General features: G+C 43.0%; 1 protein-coding gene across 1 annotated transcript; it reads right to left on the bottom strand.

The window, feature by feature from the left end:
- Window positions 1-467: 467 nt before the first annotated feature.
- Window positions 468-19,009, bottom strand: dnm3b (dynamin 3b). Its single transcript, XM_061084078.1, has 20 exons — window positions 18,849-19,009; window positions 16,740-16,813; window positions 16,375-16,524; window positions 14,752-14,955; window positions 13,597-13,695; window positions 13,234-13,394; window positions 12,744-12,886; window positions 12,430-12,565; window positions 11,636-11,703; window positions 10,767-10,905; window positions 10,516-10,602; window positions 8,944-9,014; window positions 8,686-8,740; window positions 6,946-7,059; window positions 3,358-3,467; window positions 2,260-2,374; window positions 1,827-1,991; window positions 1,429-1,664; window positions 1,109-1,282; window positions 468-510 (listed from the first exon to the last, which is right to left on the bottom strand). The coding sequence occupies exons 1-20, from the start codon at window positions 19,007-19,009 to the stop codon at window positions 468-470; spliced, it is 2,505 nt and encodes an 834-aa protein (XP_060940061.1).
- Between the last annotated feature and the right edge of the window lie 5,376 nt (window positions 19,010-24,385).

Below are 24,385 nucleotides of genomic sequence, written 5' to 3'. Positions count from 1 at the left end.
TAGGCAAATTAGTCCCTCCCCTGTTTACATACACACACGCACACACACTCCCATGCAATAAAAGCAGCTTATGTGCCATGCTGCATTTTGGAATGAGTAGGGCAGTACGACTGCTGAGCGTATTTTCATGTAGAAGCAGCTAGTGGGGTTGATGGCTGACTTGATGAGGGGTACATGTGGGGGGGGGTGTAGAGGTCCCAGGGACTGGTGGGTAGTGGATCTGCTAAGCAAACCTGGACCACAGGCGAGCAACAAGCGCACATATACATACACCACAAGACAAGTACCATACTGTACATAGATATATGAACACCGTCACCTGGCAGGAAATCGAGGGTCAAAGGGGGGGGGGGGGGTCAAAGACAGTGTCTGCACTAAGGAGAGAACGGGACAGCCGAGCCACGGCTGAGAGAGGAGGGATGAGGATGGCAGAGGGAGAAGAGAGGAGAGGAACCCTCACTGGAGGATTAGGGTGGAGCTTGCCGTGTAGGAGACGGAGGGGGCCGCCGGCTATGGAAGTAAAAAAAAAAAAGAGACGAGGAGAGAAAAGGTTAATCGTCAGTCTTTACATGTTTTTAATTTCAAGGTTCCGTATTCATATTATAAATCAGATTCAGAAAGAGGGCTACACGACACTCTATTGCTCTTGATTGACTTTGTGGTTAGCCTTCAACCAAACGCTGAAACTCAAGGCCACACCCCACATTGGATCCCTTGGACTGTGCATGCATTGTGTTCTGTTTAGGCCAGGACGGTTGTTTTCTCTGTGTTTTTCCATTTATGATTATTCATGGGTGACATCAATTTAAACTGTTCCCTTCATTGATATTACTTGTTGCTACTTTACACCTGTGATTGAGTCTTGGGTGGAATTTGATTGCTGTAAAGTGGGTATAGATAACCACCTTGTTAAATTGGAGCTGAAAAAGAAAACCGCTGCTCTCTACTTTTAACATGTCACACCATTCTACCTCAACAAAATATTGAAGCATTTATTTTCCTTTCGCTTTAATCAGCACACTGTCATTGTAAACATCTACTTTGGGTTAAATACCCCTACTTTCATAAAAATATCAAAAGAGCATGCTGCGTGTTGGGCTGCTGTTACCTGGGGATACTAGGAGGAGCCCTGTTTGGGCGGCTTGGAGCCTGCGGGCTGTCAGCAGTGTTATTGAAAGGCCCCAGGGGTCCTGGGCGATTTGGCGGTGGCGGAGCCCCTCGGGGAGCCGGGCGCTGGCCTGAAGACATCCTCCTGGAGGCAGTGGGACTGGATGGAGGAGACCTGGGGAGGAGAAAGCATGTAATCCAGAATAATGTTGAATAAGGTTAAACATTTTCAGGTATTTAAACATTTTAAAAGCACCATTTGGTTTTGATTTAAAATGGTCACAGCATGCATGTGCGTAATCATTCTAATTTCATTTTTACCTGCGTGAACCACTTTGGTCCCCCATCCAGGATGAGTCAACAGGCGGAGGCACCGGAACAGTGATGGTGGAGGTGGAGATATCACCAATGATGGTCAGCGCCTCCTTCAGGGCCTGGTGGGTCCTCAGCACCTCGTCCCTCCTCTGGGCCTGCTCTTGAGACTCGTCCATCAGGGCATTTTGGTCCCCTGCAGAGTACAGCTGGGCCAGTAGCTCTGCATTGATGAAGTCCTTGACCTAGTGGCATCGAGAGGGAAGTGCAGGATAATAAATCATAAATGCGAAAGAAAAGGGTATTTTTGAAAAGAGGATTAAACGCCATTATTATAATTTCAATTTGGTTGTAGTATCTTTACTTGAATACACTTAAATAATAATTTCAGTAATTTTTTTTCTCACATTGCCGATCATGAGATGCATAATGGCCTTGGGCATGAGGTCCCGGATGCACTTGTTGACAATAGCCATGTAGGAGTCCACCAGGTTACGAATAGTTTCGACTTTACGCTCCAGTTGAGGGTCCATAGAGAAGTTATCTGCGGTGGTGGTGGTCTCACTCTCGACCTGTAGAGGGAGACAGTTTTATTAGTTTACTTATATGGACTTTCGAATACACTATGAAAAAGAAATTCCACGCTTGCCTCGTTAAAAACCTGGAAATTTCCCCTGAAGGTTGTAAGAGATTCAAATAACAGGTTGCTTATTACAGGTCTGAGTTTGATATAAAACGTGGTAAGGTCAGGATCACACAGAATAAGGGAACCAGAGGTGAGACACTGTCGTAAAGACCCTGGAGGAACAAAGTGAATGGAGAATGAATGAGTCTGCTCACATTAATCGTCTTCTCAGGATAGACTCCAGCACGAAGCAGAGAAGATTTCCAGCTCTCCACATCATCCTGAGAGTCACAGGCCAACTCCAAGGTGCGATTGTCCTTGTACACATTCCTGAACACCGGGACACAGGAGAGAATATGTAAGTGGAAGAAATGGAACTTAATCTGTACAAGAATTAGACACGAAGCATTCATTTATTAGGATAAACACTGCTGTGCTCAGGATAAACTCTGACATGTGTACGTATTAACAGTCTATAAGGTTATGTGTCTCCCTCCACGTGAGACATTTTGTTATTTGACCTATTTTAGGTTTCGAGCCAAGAGTTACTTAATGGGATGAAGAAAGTGAATTACAATAAAACTTTTTACAAGACGTTCTGCGCCAATTACTGAAAATTCTGGCAACACACTGACTTAAAGTGCTGTTACTGTTCGTTTTCACCATGTTATTATCATTACCCATTATTACAACATTGAGACCTGGAAGTAACTATTTCTCCAAGCAGCATTCCCCTGTAAAATGTCTAGTATTATATTATATTTCACAGTTAATTCCACCAACTGCACTGTAGGTTTTTTTAAATGCTTTTCAAAACACATGTTTGTTCATGTGTGCTTACAGACTAAATCTCTAACTCCCCCGCTATCAAAAGTTTTATTACGAGTGCGAATGAGGATATGTTTTCATCTGTGTTTGGTTTATTTCCACGATGTGTGGTGGAAGGAAGCAGTATGTGTCAGGGAAGGACTCATAAATGTTTGGTTAAAATCCGGAACAAGGGATAGATCCAGGAATTGTTTTCACTTTATTTAATATTGTTAGACGTTTTTCAACATTTTCATTAATTTCCCTAAAAATACAAATATAATAATTCATGGACCCTGATTAAAAAATGTTTAGGGAAGTGATATTTAGGATAATGTGCAATCTGGTGCAAATCCAAATGAAAATCTGGATTTAGAGAATTACTATTGGTTTTTGGCGGAGGAATGCGCTCTACTGAGTGACCTTCTAGTTTAATTTGCAGCCAAATTAGTTGCACCTTTAACTACTACACAGGTTTGAAAAAATATTAGGGCCTTGCAGCTGACCTCGACTCCGTATTGAAGATGCAGAATATGTGCTTGCTGGACATGAAACTCTTCTCCACATCGCGGACCTTCAGGTTGTCCAGGGGGAGCATGTACTTCTTCTCTTTCTCCTGTGAATGAGGAAAACAGAAGATATAGATCATGCGCCCTTTTTATGACTCATACAAGTCTCTCCGTTAATAAGTTTGATGTGGAAACAACTGCAGCGTAGGATATCGACGAGACAAAGGTGAAATTAGGTTTGTAAAGAGGGAGAAAGAGGGTAAGCGGAGTAGGGGGGAGCGACCGGAGTGAGGAGGAATGGGGGAGAAATGAGAGTGGGAGGTTGGGGGAGTGGGTGGAGAGGGGGGGTTAAGCAGAACCAGAGAAGGAAAAAGGGAGAAGGAGCCCACATGTGGAAGTCATTATAGTGTGGGTCAAGACACACTCGTTCCTGATGGTGCGTTTTTGACGAGCTGGAAGCTAAGGGCTTAGGAAACTCTCTGGCTGTTGTAAAGACAGGGGAAATGCAGATTAATGAAAAGCAATGAGGGTCAAGATAAAGCACTGCTCTAATAAAACATTTATCATCTTGGGTTCAGGCTCGGACAGACTCGAAGAGCAGCCTGCGACGGATGCTTAGGCCCAAGAAACTCTGCTCCTCGTTTTTACAGTCAATCCAAGCCTCCATCTTTCTTAACTCTCTTTCTTTTTTCTTTTATCCCTCCCCCTCTATATTTTTTCAATATTTTTTCTTTCCATTCCAGAGGGGCCCACTTCCTGCCTGATTTTTCTTTTTTTTTTGGAAGACGGGGGGAGAGAGAGTGAGAGAGAGAGATTAAATGACAGCCTGGCGTTAAAACTCAACATCTGGTAGTGCTTAGCGGCACAGAGAGAAGCAGGGAAGGAGGGAGAAGTTAAAGAGACGGCAGGCGAAGGAGGAGGCGAGACCGCGGAGGAGAAACGCGAAAGTGGATTTCCAAAAGATTTGCAGGAGAAAGACCACAGCTGGTTTGACGGTGCGGAAAGCGGTGGTGGATGGTCGCAGGTAAGAAATACAGCAGATGCCGATAGAAGAAGAAGACAAGACAGGAAAACTCTGCACACCCTTGAGTGTTGTATTCCCAAAGGGGTCACTAGAGCCCATATATGGTCACACAGGTCCCCTCCCTCTTCCTCTCTCTTCCTCTCCCTTACTCCCTTACTCACTCCCCCCTCCGTCTCCCTCTTTCCCTCTTTTTTGTAATATCCCCTCCCTGAACGTGCAGCCAGTCTGTCCCAGTCGTCTGAGCGAATATGCCACGTCAAGGCTGGATACTCTTCATGGCCGGCGTGACCGAAGCGGACCGCGAGGGGACCCCGGGCTCAAGCATCTACCAAAACAAACAAACAAGCCAAGAGACGTGTACCAAAAAAGATGGAGGAGAGCAGCAAACATGCGGATGAGGCGATTTCCACATTACCAGGGGTTTTTTCGTACAACGGGAACCCTGGCGTCCATAATGGAGAGACGCGAGGGGAGGGCACAGACGACAGAGACCAGAGCATCTGGAATGGCAGAACAGCAGACAAGGCCTGACCCTTAACTCCGGCTCCGTCCACCCAGTGTTCAGACTACCTGTTCATTGTCATACTGGTGTACAGTAGTCTGCACATTGGTTAGACTGGGCATGGACCCTCTTCTGTCAGTCTGTCACTGTCTCTGTCTCTCTGTTGACACTTCAGGTCTCCAAGATGTTTTTTTGTTTTTTTGCATCCGTTGCTTCCTCTTCACCCTCTGCTATTTTTTATCTATTTATAATCTGTATTTTATCTGTATTCATCTGTATTGTGCATTCTAACAATCACTACGTTCTTTTCGCTCCTATCTGGAATAAACTTATGTCACAAATGTTCAACGATAACTGCAGATTTAACAAAAATGCTATGAAAAACCAAGGCGTCAAGATCTGACTTTTGATCCAGAGTGGTAAACGATTTGAAGCCAAAACTCACAAAAATAGCGGGCTCACATATTTTATAGCATGAATGAGTGAGTGTGCAGGCTGCTAGCCTGGTGCTCTGATGAAGATGTGGTCCACGGGAAGGGGGAGGAGCAAATGTGGCTGCAAAGCATCAAACACTGGCCAAAAGAACGAAGGGCCAATCAATCAAGTGCTGTTTGAAAATCGGTCAGACACCTCTAGTGAAGTTATTTCAGTGGGTGGCCAAGAAGGACTTGGAGGGAAGAGGACACTGATGTTTACTAGATTGCTGTGGTGTCAGATAACTGCATATAGCTGGCAGAAAACGTGTTTTGCAGATGGTGAAAAAAAAAAAAAGGGGAAAGAAAGAAAAGAATATATGTTTGACATCTGATGCTTAACATTTTAAAGGTTAGTTTAATTTGCATAGTTATTGTGCTGTTGGTTTGCTGAGAAAGTACGAAAAAGACACAAAATGGACATGCAACCTTTTCTCTGCTCCATGTGGAATATTCCAGGTCTAACAGTGACTTCATGCCATTTAGTGTAATCTGGTTATGGGTTTGAAGGTTGGAAAAGAGAGATGGGGGGGGGGGGGGTGAAGGATGGGGGTTGGGGGCATATTGATATTTAATGGAGGGGTTTCTCTCCACCGAAACATTGGCGGCCGATGTTTGGATTAAAAACTTGTGATTTTCCTGCCAAGAATGTGAGCAGTTCCGAAGCAACTGCCAACCACACCAAGAGAGGGAGGAGGGCGCGCAAATGTGTGTGTGTGTGTGTGTGTGTGTGTGCGTCCGCGCGCATGTGTGACTAGAAAAGTTCATGGAGTGTAAAACAGAAATATACAAGGCGAAGCCAGCGGGGTCTATAATTTCCTACATTACCACACCAACGTATCAAATGACAACGTGTAGACCCGGAGCTGTGCGGCCCATGTGCCGTCTGAGGGCTGAGTGTGCTTTCGTATATATTTTGGGTGTCTGAGTGAACATTTGGTCGTGACTGGGACTGTTCCAAATTTGCTAAGAGGAAGCAAATGCTCAAACTCCCAGTGGAAAGAGGTGGGTAGAGAAGAAAGTGCTGCTCAAAGTGAACTGGTCCACCGTGGACATGATGCATTCTTCAGCAGACTGTCGGCCAGTCCAACCACACGTACAAATGTATTTGATAATCAAGAAGAGAAGGCTTTGGACAAACATCAGAGCAGCACCGTGTGGCTGAAGGAGCTGCAGTGTGTCTGCCTATCTACACTTGCTGTGCAGAATATCCTCCAACCTGTACAGCAGGCACAGACAGGCAGATAGACATCAGCCCAGCAAGGCAGCCAGCAGGACGGAACCAAACACTGCATCCTCTCTCTGTATTCTAAAGTATCAATGATATTGGAAATAAAATGATGCAAATATAATCAATAAAAAAAAACAACCTGTGAGATCTGTGTCATTTATTCAACACTGTTGTGTTATTGTGTGTTGTTGAAGTCTCAAATATTAATTCAACTACTTGGTAGTGTTGCACCCAAAACAGAATCATGTGAATTCTCTGTGGAATTGTCATTATGAAGAACCCTAACTTCAAATTACACTTGATCATTTGATCCATTGTTCATACACAAAACATTGATCATAGTTAATTCACTCACCTCATCATCCTTGAACCAGGAGAGGCTCTCTGCAGTCAGCACAAACCAGTACTCCTTGGCTCCTCCCTTCATGATGCTGATGTTGTTGATGGTCAACCAACCTTTACGGATGACCTGAAGGGGCGGGAGGGTCAGACAGTCAGAAAAAACATTACATTTAAAAGAAAACAAAGGACTGACAGAAGCTCTTTATCTGGAGAGATTATGATTTTAAAAAAAAACACAAAAAAAACGACTCACCCATCTCTCAAACACATGTCAGATAATCTGTGCAACTCATCAATGCAGGGGAATGCAGTAAAATGTGTGTGGAGGTCAGGTTAGGTGTGTCGTCGTGTCTTTGTGACTTACTCACAGCCTATAGCCGTGAGTCAAGTGCATTCAAGGAGCTGTGTTCACAATGCCACATGCAAAAAGCCGTGTTAGCTTGTTAAGTGACCATTGTGTTAAGTGCTTCGAGCACACAATGAAGCCTGTGTGTGAGTGTGCCTTCTGTGTTAGGTGTATTAACCCTACAAGCCCAACGTAAACAGGCCTGTGGGCACAGTGCCAGGTGATTATTAGATTAGATTACTGTCAGTCTTGCACCGCCTAAGACTCACTCAGGAGGTTACCCAAATCATTACAAAGCCTCTCTGTCACGGACACAAATGAGAGAACTGTGGGGCTGGATCCCTGACAGCATTATACAGGAATTCAAACTTTTAACTTTTAACTAATTCTAGAGATTTTAAAACAAGCAAATTTCCCATTTGTATTTGTCTAGTTGGCAACCCCTTGTAGTCAGCAGGCCATGGTGGGTGGAGGGGGTGTTAGAGAGTAAATGGTTAGAGAGTAAACTCTTACAATCAGGCCTGATGCAGGAGGAGAGGAGGCCTGCAACGGGAAGGAATGTGGGGGGTTTAGACACCCTGCAGCACTGAAAATGGTTTTGTTTCTAGTGCAACTTCTCTTAAAGAATATGACGCCTCTGACCAGATGCAGCCAATGTGCCATTCCTCACCTGTCAGAGTGAAAATGCGAGGAAATGACAAGTTCTTAATTTTTTTTTAGCGTGGCGGTGCCGGAGAGCACCACACAATGGGCAGAAGTGTTACTGCAGGCACAAAATGACATATTGCAAAAACCACAACCCACACAATGAGGCGATACTCACCAGCAGACACCCATAAGAGGGCAGCTGAGATTCTCACTAAGGGATGGGGGGGGATGAAATGCAAAGTTGCACCTTGATGACACAGGGTAAGGGGGGGGGGGGTTCAAACAAAGGGAAATGTCTCAACAATAACACCAGTGATGATGGTGGCATAAAGTAACAGAAGCCAAAGTGAGTATTTTACTGAAACACAAATGATAAAAACCAAAGAAGGAACTGTACACAACTGGTGCCACCACTGGACGTAATACGGCATGCATGACTACAACTGAAATTAATGACATCAAATTTAAAAAATGGGGCTGAAATATACATTTATAAACACAGTTTGTGGAATGCAAAAGATAAACTCAGAAGAAAAGAGTATATGAGCTCTCTTTCCTCTCAGCATCTCCGTCTTTGCGTTCTGTCTGCAGCAGCCGTCCTGTCGTGTGTGTGTGTGTGTGTGTGTGTGTGTGTGTGTGTGTGTGTGTGTGTGTGTGTGTGTGTGTGTGTGTGTGTGTGGTGTGTGCACTACTCCCTTGACCTCGTGCTCTGCTTTTTTGTGTGTGACACAGAAGACGTGAAAAAAAATAACAGCTCACCTGATTTCCTGCCGAGCTCTGGCTCTTATTGGTCTGACTGCTCCTCTGCTGCGCACTGGAGGAGGAGCAGCGAAGCCGAGACGTTAGGTGAGCGAGGACGACAGGGAGAACAAGGTTAACGCAGACGAAGGAGGGGAGGAGAGAAACATGACAGGGGTACAAGGGAAACTACTGAGCATTTCTCTCCTTTAGCCTGGCGTGTTCAATCATAAATCATTCATCATTGGTGGGGCACAGCTACAAAGAGGAGTCTTTTACTTAGCAAAGCCAATGAAGTCCTCGTGGTTAGTGTTGATGTAAGAGAGCTGGATGTCGATTAACAGCAGAACCTGCAACAACACGCAAAATGTATCGTGAGGAAGAGTCTGACATCCAGGGGAAGTGCACTTTTTAGTTTTCATGCCGAGACTTGGATGATAAGACGGACACCACTCTCATCTCTGTACGGACGCTACAGCCAGCAGCCAATTAGCTTATTAGTATAAAGAAGCAGGTTGAACAGTTAGCTTATCCCAGTCCAGTATATAAAAGTCTATAAAAGCTGGATTTTTAATATGTGTTAAACAGACAAGGTATAAAATGTTAATTGGTGACCTTCAGATGCACTGAGAGATGCACTAAGTGTATTAGGGTTATTTATAAAGCGCTTTTATAATCTTATTTTCTTTTGGTGACCTTTAGATGCCGCTCGATCGCTCCATCTTAGATCCTCACAGTCTTCCACTTATTACAATTTGACAGGGCTTTTGGGGTTTTTGTTGGTGGAGGCCTTGTGGATATACGTTCAGTTCCTGCTGTGTGTCGCTGGCACTTCACACTACTCACTGCTTATATGGTATTCTCCTCAGGGGCATTGATTTGTTTTAAATTATAAAATATTTTGTTTTGTTTTATATTGTTAGGGGCTTTCTTTATTTTATTCCTTTTAGTCGTGTTTGTTTCTTATCTAGTGTTAACGCTTTTACTGTTGAATGGTTTTTTTCAATCTTATTTTCTGTATTATTTAAATTGCCTGAATTTATTTCCCTCAGTCCTTGTTTATTCATGTAAAGCACTTTGTTTTGAGAAAGTGCTGCATAAATTAGTTTATTATTATCATTATTATTATTATTTATTTTATTTCATCAGTGTTACTTATGTATGGTGTTATCAAATACTAGATTTACAACTAAATGCTACCAGCCCCAGCTGTGGAGGCATTGCTATAGTTATGGCATGTCAAAATCTCTTTTTTCTGCTTTTGTATTTATTTCATTCTATGTAATTGTATTTTAAGTCTGAATAATACATGTAACTTAATGTTCAAAGATTCTGTATATATAAAGAGAGAGAGCATATAACTTGAATGCACATCATTAATCCCAAATTAGAGTCCGTTATGAAGAGGTGGGTTGTAAGTAATGTTTGAAGGTGGATACCAGGCTAATCTCTCCTTTGTTTTTACTTCTATTTAAACTTGATGGAAGGATGGGGTACGGACCAAGACGGAACTTTGAGAACAGATTTGATTAATGGTGCAAATCCAGGATTTAAAAAAATAATTGCAAGATTGGGTTTCGTTTTCAACATTTTAGTGAATTTCTCAAAAAATACTACAGTGATCTCGATGAGTGTCTAAAATGTTGTGTGGCTTGACTGAAGTTAAGGGCATTGGCAGAGGTTGAATTATATTATTAGATCATCTGTTTAGATAATTTGTACATTGATTGTACAGATATGGATCGAAGAACTAGCTACTGAAGTTGGCTTTGTGTTCGTATGTGATTACACTGTGGGCTACAAATCACATGGTCTTATAAACAATCATAAACACAATCTCAGCAGCGTTACCTGGTCCTTGGCGCGGCTCTCTCTGTCTCGGATATGAGAGGTCACAATTCTCTCAGTTTCCTCGCGCAGCCTCGGGAAACATTCAAGCTGAAAACACATCACACATCACACTCAAAACCATTCTTTCCCCCTCTTTTAATCCTTTTTAATTGCATTCTTTTATTCAATTCTATTATCACCCATTATCTCCAACTTTTTATCCTCCTTCCCTTCCAGATCAAACTTACACAATGCCATATCACAAGCCTCACCTTGTTGGAGCACTGGCGCACAGTGTTAATCAGCTCCTGGATGACCATGTCCACGCACTTGACGCAGGGCTCCTTCAGCTTTATGACTTGCTTCTTCACTATGGCCTCGAACGCCATGTCGGGGGTGAAGAGTCCGGTCCTGAATCACACCAAGAGGATGAGATCAAAATTAAAACAGTGATGAAAAGCATCGACATGTTATTTGCTGTTGTAGCAGTACTGGTTTAAGCTCCCAAAATATCAGTGGTTTTTTATCTGTTTTTTAGTTCTGTCTGGTCACAGTATCAGAGGCGTCATTTTTATTCATGTGATCAAATTGCTGTTATAGACGTGTTATTGTTTTTGGAGTGAATTGAAGCTAAAATGTGGTGTTTCTTTAAACGTCAGCTCCTCTCTCGCTTGGGTGGCAATTTTTTTGGTCGCCCTGGCTAACCGCTGCAGAATCAATATAGCAACACATGGAGAGGTTGAACTGAGTGTAAAAAAAGAAAGAAGGAAAGTTGACATGCTCCTCCCTTGTTTATAAATCGTCTTCCAAACCAAACTGTGTATTCTTGGGCCCTTGGCAATCCAAATTTACAGATCTGTATTATTATTTTGTTTTTCTGTTATGATGTTTACCACACCATATGGATATGGAAATCTCTTCTGGCCATAGGTTAAAAATAATTTGATTTACACTTGTTTAAAGACAAGAGACAGAAATTGAAGTGCGGTGATCAGTGATAACAATTATTTCAGTGAGTCTATTAGAGAAAAACGTATGCAAAATGGTCAACGACTAATCAGGTTCTACTTTTTGCAAGGAGAGAATGGAAAGGAGATATGGAAAAAACAAAATCACATATTTCAGCCCTACAAATCCCTACCTGATACCATGGATGTTCTTGATGGCGTAGCTGATCTCGCGTCGCATCTCCTTCTCATCACACTCCATCTGAGGGGAGCAGAGAGAAGCATTTTCACTGGTGAATACAGAAAAGATGAAGTGGTAAAGTACCTAAAAGTTGAACAGAAGTATGACAGAAAGCCTGAGAAAGGCATGCATAAAAAAATGAAGGATGAGAAAATAGTGTGCAAAGCTGTACTTGATAATAGTGAAGGTATTTCAGGATCATTCAAGTGAAAATCACAATAAAGAGAAAAATATCAACCAATTATATGTGCGAGGAGTTTGAAAGGGATTAGGAGAAACAATAGAGAAAGAAATCATGGAAATAGTCTTCAACACATGTATTGGCAGCTCATTTTGGCTAGTATTCAGCTTTCAAGATGCATTTTTCATAAACTAGACAAAAAACATCCAAATGGAGATGTCATTACCATGAGTCTGAATCTTCACTCAGGATTTTGTCTCAATCTTGACAAAAGACTTATGACACAGAGTTGTAGCTGCCATAGAGGACGCTTAAATCCAAGAAATGAATTTAGACATGGTTGGATTGCAGTCAATAACTGGTATATCTACATTTGGCTATTTTAAGCAAACAAATCCTCATGTTAGGAAATGTACAGCATTGGATTCATGACCTTGTCTCGATACCTGGCCCATGATAACAGGGTGTAAAAAGCCATTTGTACTTGAACTGGTCAAATAATTGCACCTAAATAGATTTTTCTGCTTTGTTTCCAGTGCCATCTTCTTTTATGTGCAATATTTCACCTTGACCAGTTCAAAGGGGAAACGCTCGTGGAAGATGCGGTTGATTTTGGCTCCGCCCGACAGCTCCACCGTGTCCACCTGGTCTCCTGAACCCTCAATCCTCTTATCAAAGTCCACAGAGAACTGCTGCACCATCCTGAAACACGAAGACACATGGAAACAATCAAACAGACAAAGTTGGCAATTACTTCTTCACACATCTCCAATATGAACTGAACAGGAAGCAAATGAAGACCAACGGAAAGAAATTCACATTTCCTGTCGAACTGAATCTAATGTAAATGATCTTGCTGTGGGAAAAATGGGGTACTGACTGCAACAGCTGCTTGGTTTTACGCGACGGGTCATCAGGTCGGTATCCACGGTATTCCTCGGCCTCCTTGTCCAGAGCCAACAGCTGGGACTGCAGCTTGCTGCGGAAAGCTGGCAGGGTGTCCCGGATGTGGTTGGTCAGTTGCTATGGAGACACAAAGGCCGCAAGAAAAAAACAAGTTGTAACCACATAGAGAGCCACCAATATGTAGATAATGTAACTGTTTTTTTTTTACAATGAATCAATTTCACTGTAATCTGAGAAGAAGCCTCATTCATACAATAGCAACTCAGAGCGGCCTGGCTGAGTGGATTTATAAATTATTTGCAGCTGAACTAGAAAGAGCGAGAGCATTTTCCACCTACTGAAGGTCTTGTATCACCCACACAGACGTGCGGTGAAATGGAGGCAGAAAAGAAAAGTAGGCCACCCCCCCTATTAATTATGTAAAGTGCACGGGAAAGCAACAGGAAAAAACAATCTATGGTCACCTCGTTGAGTACTCTCTGCAGGCGGGGGGTGCCCATTTTTTCAGCCATGTGCCTGTAACTTCCGTGGGACAAGAAGAACTTCCTCTCCGCATCCATCGCAGCCTTGATGTCTTTCTTGCCATCGATGTCCTTCTGACTGCGGTTCACCACTCCAATGTAACCTGGGAATCGATTTAACCAGGACACGCGGTGAGAGAAATAACGAATGACAGAAAAAAGGAGTCGAGGAGAAAAAGGGTAAAAAAAAAAAAAGAAGGGGCAGGCTTATGGGATACCGTGATATAATTGAGAATGAAATGTTGTGACAGAGAGAGTAAAGTATAAGAATGTGTCTGGCATGGCTCACTATAGTGTAACGCACACCTCTTCGCAGCGGCAGCAGCTTGTTCTCCAGCACATCTCGAGCATCTGTGCCCTCATCCATCAAATCCAGTTTGGTGATAACTCCAATGGTTCTCGTTCCTGGAAAAGTGGTCAAAAATGTATTTGCACTCCATTGGTAATTGAATATGTTTGGGTTTTGGAAATGAGAAACTTGAAAATGTCATATGGAAAACATAGACTCACAGCCACACATCACAATCTCTTAAATATTAAGTGTTTATTTTCTGTGAGAGTAAAGGGACCAAACCAAACAGTCTGACTTAAGCACTTACACTTCTCTATCCATTCTCTGATATTTAAATTTTTATCTAATTTTCATTGCCTTAAAGAATCCACTCGTGACACATACCATGATTCACTTCAGTCCCTTGGGTGTTTTGGGGGGTTACTGTGAATCTGTGTCCTTATCCAACTTTGCATCCAGCTCATCTTTTAATTCTTCCCCTCTCACCCTAAGCTACATAACTCTGCTTCTGCTGCATCATCCTTGCCAAGAATCTCAGGCCTTTAGCATCCTTTCTCTCTCTCTCTCCTCTATTCCACGACCTCACTCTCCTTGATGTAATTCTTCCCTCCCTCAAGGTGACTTTGTCCAAGTCGTCGTTCTCCTCGCTGCTAATTCATCCTCGTCTCCTCTCCTGTGTCCTTCTCTTCGGCCTCATGTTTAAACTCTTCGCTATTAAATTAAGTTGTTTCCTTCCTCCTTCATCACCCTCTGTCATCACTACACTACAAGATATATTTTTCCTTAACCTCTCACTGTCTGTCTCTTTTCTTTCACCTTTTCCAAATGTCCTTCCTTATCTTCCGTTTCACATTTTATCTTTTGCATGTTGTCCTCATCCTCCATTTTCCCCTTCTCTCAGCCCCTCGTATCTAATAATAATGCAACACTTGATCAGTCCCTGAGGGGAAATTCTGTTTCTACATTCAGAAAGGTCAGTGCACAAGGTCAAACGCTACGCACCATCCCTGCAGTTTACAGATATTTGGTGGCTTCTTGAATGCAGCACAATAACGACAAGACCACCCTTCATTTAGCCTTTTTTTTTTCTTTGCTTCCTCTTTAGATGTCCTTCTCACAGGGACGATTACTCCGGATATTCCTTCCTTACACCCACACCCACTCCTTACCCTGGGGGTCGACGTCTTTCGACATTTTCAGGGCATCAGAGTTGGCCAGGTCAGTGTTGGCCGGAGTGACGGCCAGGATCAAGCAGCTCTCTCTGGTGATGAACTGCATGATCATGTCCTTGATCTGCTGCTCGATGTCTACAGGCTGGTCTCCCACTGGCACCTTCGTGATCCCCGGTAGATCGATGAGCGTCAGGTTCAGTACTGCACAATCAGAGAAAAGTCATGTAAAAACTGAGCGTAACCCCGGCGACGTTTCGGTGACCTATTGTTGGTTATGGAGGATCTCCATCATTTCCTTTTCATTTTTTCAACGGAGGTTAGTCCAATATAGTTCATAACATTGACCCCAAACTTGAAAAAAGACAAACACAAAACTATTTGCCACATTTCTCAGTACGACTGTATGTCCAAAACTATTAAAACTGTAGACATAGAAAGAAAAGTCACAAATTTTAGAAAAATAAATATCCAAACATTGGACCAGTATTGTGTTTGAACAGATATTTGTCAATTAAGTTTGCATATGAGCAGTAACTATCAGGTTGCATGATCAAAGTAAAGTTAATTAGGTATTATCTTAGTTAATGTAGACTTAAGTCATGTTGATGCGTAAATAGTTGTGAAAATCAAAAGCTATCAACCATGTCAACGGGAAGTCACTAAAAAGGTTTTCTAATAAGAGTTGTTTGAGGAGAAAAACTAACTATATGATAAACAAAGCTGATAATCATCTGAAAAATATGACTACTTGTGTTTAAGAAATGTTTAGGTAAATTAGAATAAATGGAAAATATCAAATGATGCTAAACAAACCAACATATGGTAACATTTTGTAGTTTGAGGTATTTCAAGTTTTCCCAATATAAACCATTATTAATCGTTCTTTAATATAATGACACATCTCTGTAGCTGTTGCAACTGGCTCCAGGGACTGGAACTGGGAATCACTGGTGAACTAGACAAATCCCTTGAATGCATATACTCTTAACTGCTGTATGGTGTTGCCTATGGTCACATGTCAACAAGGATTCCCTCTCCTTGAACACCCATTTCAAGAACTTGCTGTGTTCATGAAGAAAATGTGGAAAGGATGAGTTAAGAATTTTGTTTCTAATTTCCTTATAGTAGAGAGAAAAAACTTTTAATGTTAACAATCAAAGAATCTAAGAACAGTCACAATCTCAAATGATTACTGCTGTATTTTCATAGTTATAATCTGCTTTGTGTGTGAATCACAGTAGAATTAACTCAAGTCTAGAATCTCCACCCTGATGCAGCATCACAGCCCTGACTTGACCAAATAAATATGAAAATGTCCCTCAAAGCATTTAAGGCCTTTTTATTAACTGTCAACTAAACAATCACATGTATCTCTGCATTAAAATTGTATTTTAATGACCTTTACTTTACATGCAATGAGTTATAAACCAGAAAATATAGAAAGAAGCTCATATGCAAGATCATTTAAAGAGCTAAAAATCAGTAGAGGCCCAAAATGTATTTGAATGTGCTATATTCAGCCATATTAACACGAAGCCTTTAAAATATCTCTCAAGCACCACCCTGTTTTTGACACTCACTGGCAGCCATTCATACACAGCAAAGTTATTGTTTTCGCACCGTGTGGGGAGTAAACCCGCAGATTGATGGGGACGGCAGATATGCCTTTGTTGCCCCCGGTGACTCGGTCCGTCTCCGCCTCGATCTCCTGGCGAACCTCATCGAAGTCTGTGAACTTCTTCCCTTTGCAGTGGAGGAATTCAGCCCATTCTGAGAGGATAAAAACATCGAATGAATAACTGAGATTAGTGGTGGCTGTTCTCCGTGAATCTGAGAGGAATATGTATTGCCAATGCAAGAAGGAAAAAGGGCCTGTGAAATAAAACAATGCCATTTTTTTTTAAAAAGGGTAGAAGGGGGAGGCTGCATGTGTGTGTATGTGTAAATGCTTGCATGTGTGGGTTTGTAAATGTATGTGCACCCACCTGCAGTGGCGCTGATAAGCTGCAGAACCAGTGGCCTACGGGTGACAATACCAGATCCACGGGGTAGAAAGTCCCTGAGGAAAGAGAGCCCATCATAATGCTTTACGTCAAACCACAGCCATTATAAACATTTATCAATCCTGACATCCTGATCCTCTTGAAGAGCAAATGTCTTATAATTATATTCGAATCAATGGCATGCCAACGTCTTCAGTGTCATTCATCTGTTTTGCTGTGTGCCAGTTCAATCCACTCTGAGAGGAATAGGAGCCATTTTAAAACACAGCTTCTCCCGTAGCTTTCAGCTGCTGCTGCATCCCAGCACAATGTGACCTGATAAACAACAGGTCAAAATGAGGAGCGGCATCTTTGACAGGGAGCTCTCTCATTTAAAAAACGATGACCTCACTGTTTCCTGGGGCTTGCACACACACAGACTCAGTATGTGTGTGTGTGTGTGTGTCTCCATGCACACACACACACATACTGAGTCACTATTGCCTCCTATGCTACAGGTCTGTTCAAAGACACCTTATTAAGACATATCGACCCTCACAGCTCCCTCAAGTGGGATGAGTTTAAAAAAAAGACAAGTCTGCCATTTGTCAATTCAGCACACTAGTATGCAGAGTCAGTGTGGGACAGATGGACCATTACTCAGCATTACGACTCTCAGTGACGGCTGATCAGGCCAAAATCAATGCATCCATCTGGAACCAGGCATGTGTATGTCAGAAGTGCCCAAGAAATGCACTATTTGGTCCAATGACTGGATATATCAGACACTGCATCCTCACAAAGCAGCTAACAAGAATCAAATGAAAATCTTCAATATTAAATGTCCTCATCTTTTAAACTACAGCAACAGGTCTGTCAACCATTTAAGCCTAAATCCACCTAACCCTGATGACATAATCTAGGGATAATATCACAGATGTTAGATAGCTCCCTCCTGTGCCACAGAAACAATGTACAGCTCTTAGGTGAGCAGTACTCTGTAAGAGGAGAAAGTTGATATTTAGTATAATTAGTGTTGTGGCGCTTTAATTTGTAACATGTTATTTTATTTTGTATTATATCAGAAGGTTGCCGGTTTGATCCCCGGCTCAGTCTACATATTAAAGTGTCCTTGGCCAAGACACTGAACCCCAAACTGCCCCATCAGTGTGTGAATGGGTGACTGACAGAGCTTCACATTAAATAGAGACACTGGATGAGTGTGTGTGTGAAAGGGTAAACGTGAAATGCAGTGTCAAAGTGCTTTTAATGGTCATTAAAACCAGACAAGTACTGTATAAATGCAGTCCATGTAGCTTTTAACCCTATAACTCTTTTTACTGTTCAGCCCAAACAAAATGCTGCAGGAAAGTAATCACCTTTTCAGTGAATCCTGAGAGATGAAGGTCATAATTATAGTAATGCTTCATTAAAAAGGTCATCGTGCAGAAAGAAACAATTTTGGAGAAATATGCACGACATAGAGACAGTAGCACTTGAGTAGTTACCGCAGAACCTGGATAAATCTATAAATCTATAGACACTAAAACTGATGCAGCCAATATAAATCCTGTTTTAAAGTTGGCATGGGTCCTTATCTGGAAAGAAAAAAGATCACCTCGAATGTAACTGCTCATAATTTATTTGTCTTAAGTGTCCAAAATCCAGGGTGAGATGAATATTCATGTGTGTTTTCAGGAGTGGGAGGTAACACTGCTGCATGCATGATGTGGCTTTTAAAATGGCTCCATGCAGAGATGGGTCTTTGCAGTTTGCATTGACAACACAAGGCAAAAAGGATGCTTGTCAGCTGTAAAGATATTTCTAGGACTGTGAAGGAGCCTGGGTGGCACTGATTGGGCTGAAATCCCTGAGGTGCTGCATGTAACCCAAATACCACTTCTCTCCTCTGTTAGTAGCCCCAAGAAAATGTGTTGTGCGTTTGAAAATCGACACAAAACTGCAGGTCTCTGCTCATCTCAAGGCGCAGCAGTAGCAGTGAGGGGAGATGGTCTGAACTCTGCAAACAGATTGGCAACTCATAGGCCTCTTATGTCACGCTTAGGGGTTAACAGGAGAAGGGATTATCCTATTTCTGGTGGTCAATTTTACCTGCCGACAAAGTTCTCCAGCACGGAGCTCTTCCCCGCGCTCTGGCCGCCGACCACCGCGATCTGCGGCAGGTCCAGGTTGCAGGCCTGGCCGATGGAGCTGAAGGCATCCTGCAGCTTGTTGACCAGCGGGATCAGGTCCTCCATGCCACGGTTTCCCATGGTGCCTCTGGACGGAGGGACTCGGAATCAGCGAATGGCGAGAGAGAGAGAGAAGAGGACAGAGGAGAGAGAGAGAGAGGGGGTGGGGGTGTGCACCTCTGCTATATTAGTCCGGGATACCGCGGTGCTTGTTGATGTAGTGAAGTCATCTAGCCGCGCATTGCCCCGAGCCAAGCGAGGGTCGCACCGACTGTGGAGGCAGAGGAGAGGGAGAGGACGAGAGACACACAGGGAGAAACAGAGAGAGAGAGAGGGACGGGGAGAGAAAGAGGTGCAGAAAAGAGAGATATGAACATACAATTGCGCAGTTGCCACCAGCACCACCGTGACCCATCTCTCTCTCTCTCTCTCTCCGTCTCGAACACAAACACACACGCACGCAGGCACACGCACGCACACGCACGCACGCAGCTAGCAGCACGAAGCCCGTAGAGTTTCAAGGGCATTCGGTGAGTGCAGCTCCATCCATCGGCTCCGTGCACGCTCCCAGGGCTGCGCCAATCACGGAATTACGCAGAAAAAATAATCCACAAAACGCACCTTCCGCTGCACACACACACACACGCACACAGCGCACATAAGTACAGCGAAGCCCGTAGTAAATGCCCATAATCCCACGCAGGTCGTGTCATTGTGAGTCTCACCCCGCCTCAGGATTCCCTCGGTGCTCTCAGCGGCCCTCGGTCCTGGTCGCTGTCCAGTGCTGAAACGACAGCTCAGGGCAGCGGAGACGAGCGACGAGACCCGGGACGATGACAGGAGAACCACCTGCTATGGCGGAGCATCGGCGTGACCCCCCAGTCTCCCTGAAAGAACCCCTGCGCATCAATTGACGCTGTGCCTGGTGGTGGTGGTGGTGGGGGTGGGGGGGCTTCTGACGTCTCGCTCGGGTTGGATGTCAGTGCGCTCTCATCTCCAAAACAAATTCGCCTTTGACAGATTAATCATTTTTTCTCTCTCTCTCTCTCTCCCCCTACACCCCCCCTTCTCAGCTTCTTCTTTTTCCACGAAGCTGCGCCTACTGGCTCCCCCCCACCCCTCCCCTCGCCCTGTATTGACGCGACGGTGGACCAATGGGAGGCCGGGTGTTGGAGCGAGGAAGGGAGGGGGTGTGGAGGAACGCGGCCTGCCATTGGACGAACGGGTGCAGGTTAGGCCTACCTGCGCCCGCCTCCTGTTTACATCCGTGCCATTTGCGCCGCTGTGAGTCATGCGGCACGGCTGCGCATCGCTGCAACGGAGGAGGTGGATGCGCTCCTTCAGATCCCCGCAGTAGAGGAGCAGAAACCAGCTGTCGTAAAAATTTCCCTTCAATGCCATTCGCTACATGGCAAACACCAAGTCATCATGGGTCGCCTTTGCTTCGTGCATATCAGAAAATGGCTGCATCCTTCATGACACTGCCCGGATTAAGCATTAAACATGATGACAGCCGAGAATGATTGGTTGTGTGTGGACACTGAAGTCTTGGTCCTTGCAGGCCGAGGCTGGTAGAAGCTCTCATGCGGAAAGGACGCTGTCATTCTGTAGGACAACATCTGTACCATGTAGTAACACGTTTCTCTCCTCCACTGGATGACACTTATATAACCTTTATATCATGATATATTATGAGGACAGATCTAATTTACTTCTCCTCAGTTCTTTTGCAGAGAGGCTGAAAAGAAATCTGATATGCATCATAGGAGGACATAAAAGCCAGGGCTCCTTGCACCCTCCTCCTCTCGCTTAAGACAGTCAAATCGTATTGATTTAGTCGGTATTTGCCCTTTTCATTATGACCAGGCCTTCAAGGATACACCTAATATTGTAGTGAGCTCACACGTCACTAGGTGGCAGTAGCGACATGGACACTGCAGCCGTGTGTTTGGTTCAAGTAGATATTTCCTGGTTGGGGACAGATTTGAGAACAGATATTACACCAGAGTCGTTTTAATATAAAATAATCAAAAGTTTTTGGTGATATGAGTATAATTATATCAGGGGGAAAATTCGAATAATAATAATTATTTCAAATAAATAAATAATAATGTGGGGAAAGGAAGGCTACATGTTGAAATCTAAATCTTGCTTTGTCATGGTGGTCTTGACATTTCCTCTGTAACTAAATATGTTGTTAGGATTCTATGAAGAGTAATGCTGACATAAAAACTGTGTGACTGCCACTCTGCAAGTGGCTCGACCTCTTTGACCTTACCTGACAAGGAGAGGATGTGTGAGTGATGGTATCCAATAGCATCAACAGCAGTGCAACACACTCTTTCCCCTTTCATCTTCTGCCAAAGATCCAAAAAAGATCCTGTTTCCTGAGGTATCTGGGGCAGCACGAGAGTTGGTCTCCAGGTCAGTGTTTAAGGTTGAAGAACACATGGACGGGCCTGTTTTTAGACCAGGAACTGTGAGTCCCTTCACCACTGACCTGTCCACCTACAGGAGAGACACCATTATATTATATTATTATTAGATTATATTTACTAATGTGTCAGAGCTGCAAGCGAGATATTTTCAAGGTGCATGGGCTTGTTCATCTTGGGGTCTCCTACCTGAGCATATCTGAATTTCAAGCAGTCAAATTTGGTAAAAAGGAACAACATGTTGTATGTAGAGACTAACTCTGGGAAAGTTTAGTTTCGTAAATGACTAATATACTGTGCTATAATGATACTTGTCGAATGATGTGGCACTAGAAGTTATATTTATTATACAAGTGTTCATAGTATCATCTATGGTCCTGTATTCTCAAATTCAGATAATAAACACAAACACTATTGTAAGATATATATATATATATATTCAACTAGAAAAATTAATGTTTTTAATATTTTTGACTGTAAATAAATTATTTTAGTTTAGTTTTTTCTTTGTTGTTTCTATAATTCGATCTACTTTGGCTCAGGTAGAGATGTTTGATCAGGAGGATTAATGATAAAGGCTAAAAATAAACAATAAGCATGTGAGTCCTGTTAAATGAAATAAAGGATATATTTGAGTGTGCATTTCATTGTCATTGTAAGTGTATTTTGAATAAGAGGCAGATGGTGCAGTGCTGGTGGAGAACAGATTATTGGCATCAGGTCAAAGGGAGACCAGGGAGAGTCTTCATCAACATGCTTGTCTCCATGCACCCCTTCATCATCCCGATGAATCATCCGTTACCCATGATCCCTTGCAGCACTGTGATTGGACAGGATGGTGCTACGTGCTCACCATGAGCTCACACAACATCAATACTGTGTCCAGGTTGAGTGGTATACCAGAACGCACTGTTTTCTTTCCTGCACACCACGACAAGTCGCTGAACTGCAGATGCATCTGCTGAATTTGATACAGCTTCAGATGTTAATCTGTCTCCAGGGAAGGAGCTCAGTTGACCTTATTGTCCTTTCCTTTCTCTCTAAACAAGATTACAAGGCCACTGAGACGAGCCGGGGAGAAATGAGCTCCTGCCATTTAAAGATGAAAACAGATCCGTGACATTTTCAAGGTTGTACACACTATTCAGGGCTCCAGTGTTTGAGATGAAAAATAAAATGAGTTGATGCATATTTCTCCATTTGAGCAGCAGTCACCTCCGGAATTTTATTATACTGCAAGGTCAGTTCCTTTGTTTTGTTGTTGTAGAAGTCCTTTCATGTGCGTTTTTGGTCTGTCAGTGGACTGTGATGATGTCACTGACTGTGGGTTTCTTTGGCTTTTTCTTCACCGCTCTCACAAGTTCTCTGTCATCACCTGAGCCTGATTTCCTTGACCTGCTCAGTTTCCTCAGTAGCCCACAGGTTCTTACTTCTTTTAGGACATTCCAAAGTGTTGCGTTATGGCTCTGGAAACTTGTTTAAGACATCTACAGGTAAATAACAGGAAAATAAGCTGTCTTATATTCATATTTTAATTCTTAACCCATATGTCAACAGGGATTGACTTAGCAGTTCCAATAGAATGTGAGGGGGCCATGATTTGATGGCGTAGTTGTTAAATCATTGTCTGGTTTTTGCCCACAGGGAAAAGGCCCTGTCGTTAAATTGTCATAAATGGAAGGAAAACAGAGGCCCCATTACCTAACATGCATACTTCACAACACGCACTGTAAGAGGTTCTGAGGTGTGGTTACAAACAATATCACCAAGAAATAATATAATGCGTCTCTATCATTATCGCTATTTATTATTCTACATTCATCGTAATAAGTGGCGGCTGTTTGACCACCGTAGTGTGCTAATGGAAACCTAATGAGTTGAAGCCGGTGTTGTAAGGGAGGTCCACTCTGTGGTGGGGGACCCTTACTGGACTTATAATGGGTGAGCTCAACAACCTATGAACCTATACTTCACCGTAATCACACATCAATACATCAAACCTTTAGCAAAACCACAAAAAGCAGAAACACAACATGCTATTCATATCAACTGATTACATATAGCATCAAGTGGGATTGAGAGAGGCTTGCTAATACGGCTGCGTAGGGATGGATCCCAGAGATGGATCAAGACTGAGTTTGGTGGGAGAATACAATCAAGTTTTAGATAACAACAAAGAGAATATTTACAATGGACAAAAAGAAAAAATACCTAAATAGTCATAATGAATTCAGAAATACAGTTCACAGTCTCTGCAAACCTCCAGGAGTGAAACCCAAGTGCATCGATCGTCTTCTTCATCCTGTAGTTTTGAAACGCAATATTCATGACGTGACAACTTACTATCATGGATGATGATTATGTGCGTTCTTAGAAAAATGATAATAAAACAAATTAGTGAAAATGTATTAAATAATTTCAGGCCAATGGTCACCAGGAGAGGTGTAGAGATTTGCGATCACAATAGACAGGGCCTCAACAACACACACATGCACACGCACACATCATGAACAACAAATAGCAGTTTCTCAGGTAAGAAAAGAGGAATTTACTGAGACTGTTAAATGTACATATTAGAGGCGCTGGTATTGCAAAACCCATACTTATATGTGTTTAGATGACATAATGTCAGAACAGTCCGAGACGTGGACAAGGGCGTTGCAACAGGGTGTCAGCACCTGGGGCACCCGAGCTGAGAGCCCCCCCCCCTTTGAATGGCTGATTAAGTTAAATCCACATTAAATTCCATGATCAGCCATGTACAGGAGACTGCAAAAACACCATTGTTGCGACCCCCATAGACTCTAGAAACTGATTCTGAAGATATCTGAACCAGGTGCATAGCTGCTATAATGTCTGTGGATTGTGTTCAACCAACTGATTCTCCTGTTTCCAATCTTATGCTAAGCTTAGCTATAGGCTAGCAGTCTAAAAACATTTCAGTCAGACAATTCAAGGTTGAAATGTTTATTGCAGCAGAACATATTAATGTTTGGGCTCTGGAGTCCGAGGCAAATATTTA

The sequence above is a fragment of the Limanda limanda genome, chromosome 13, assembly GCF_963576545.1.
Source record: "Limanda limanda chromosome 13, fLimLim1.1, whole genome shotgun sequence".
Lineage (NCBI taxonomy): Eukaryota > Metazoa > Chordata > Actinopteri > Pleuronectiformes > Pleuronectidae > Limanda > Limanda limanda.
The sequence above is the reverse complement of the archived record's forward strand: the minus strand, read 5'-3'. Positions and strand labels throughout refer to the sequence as shown.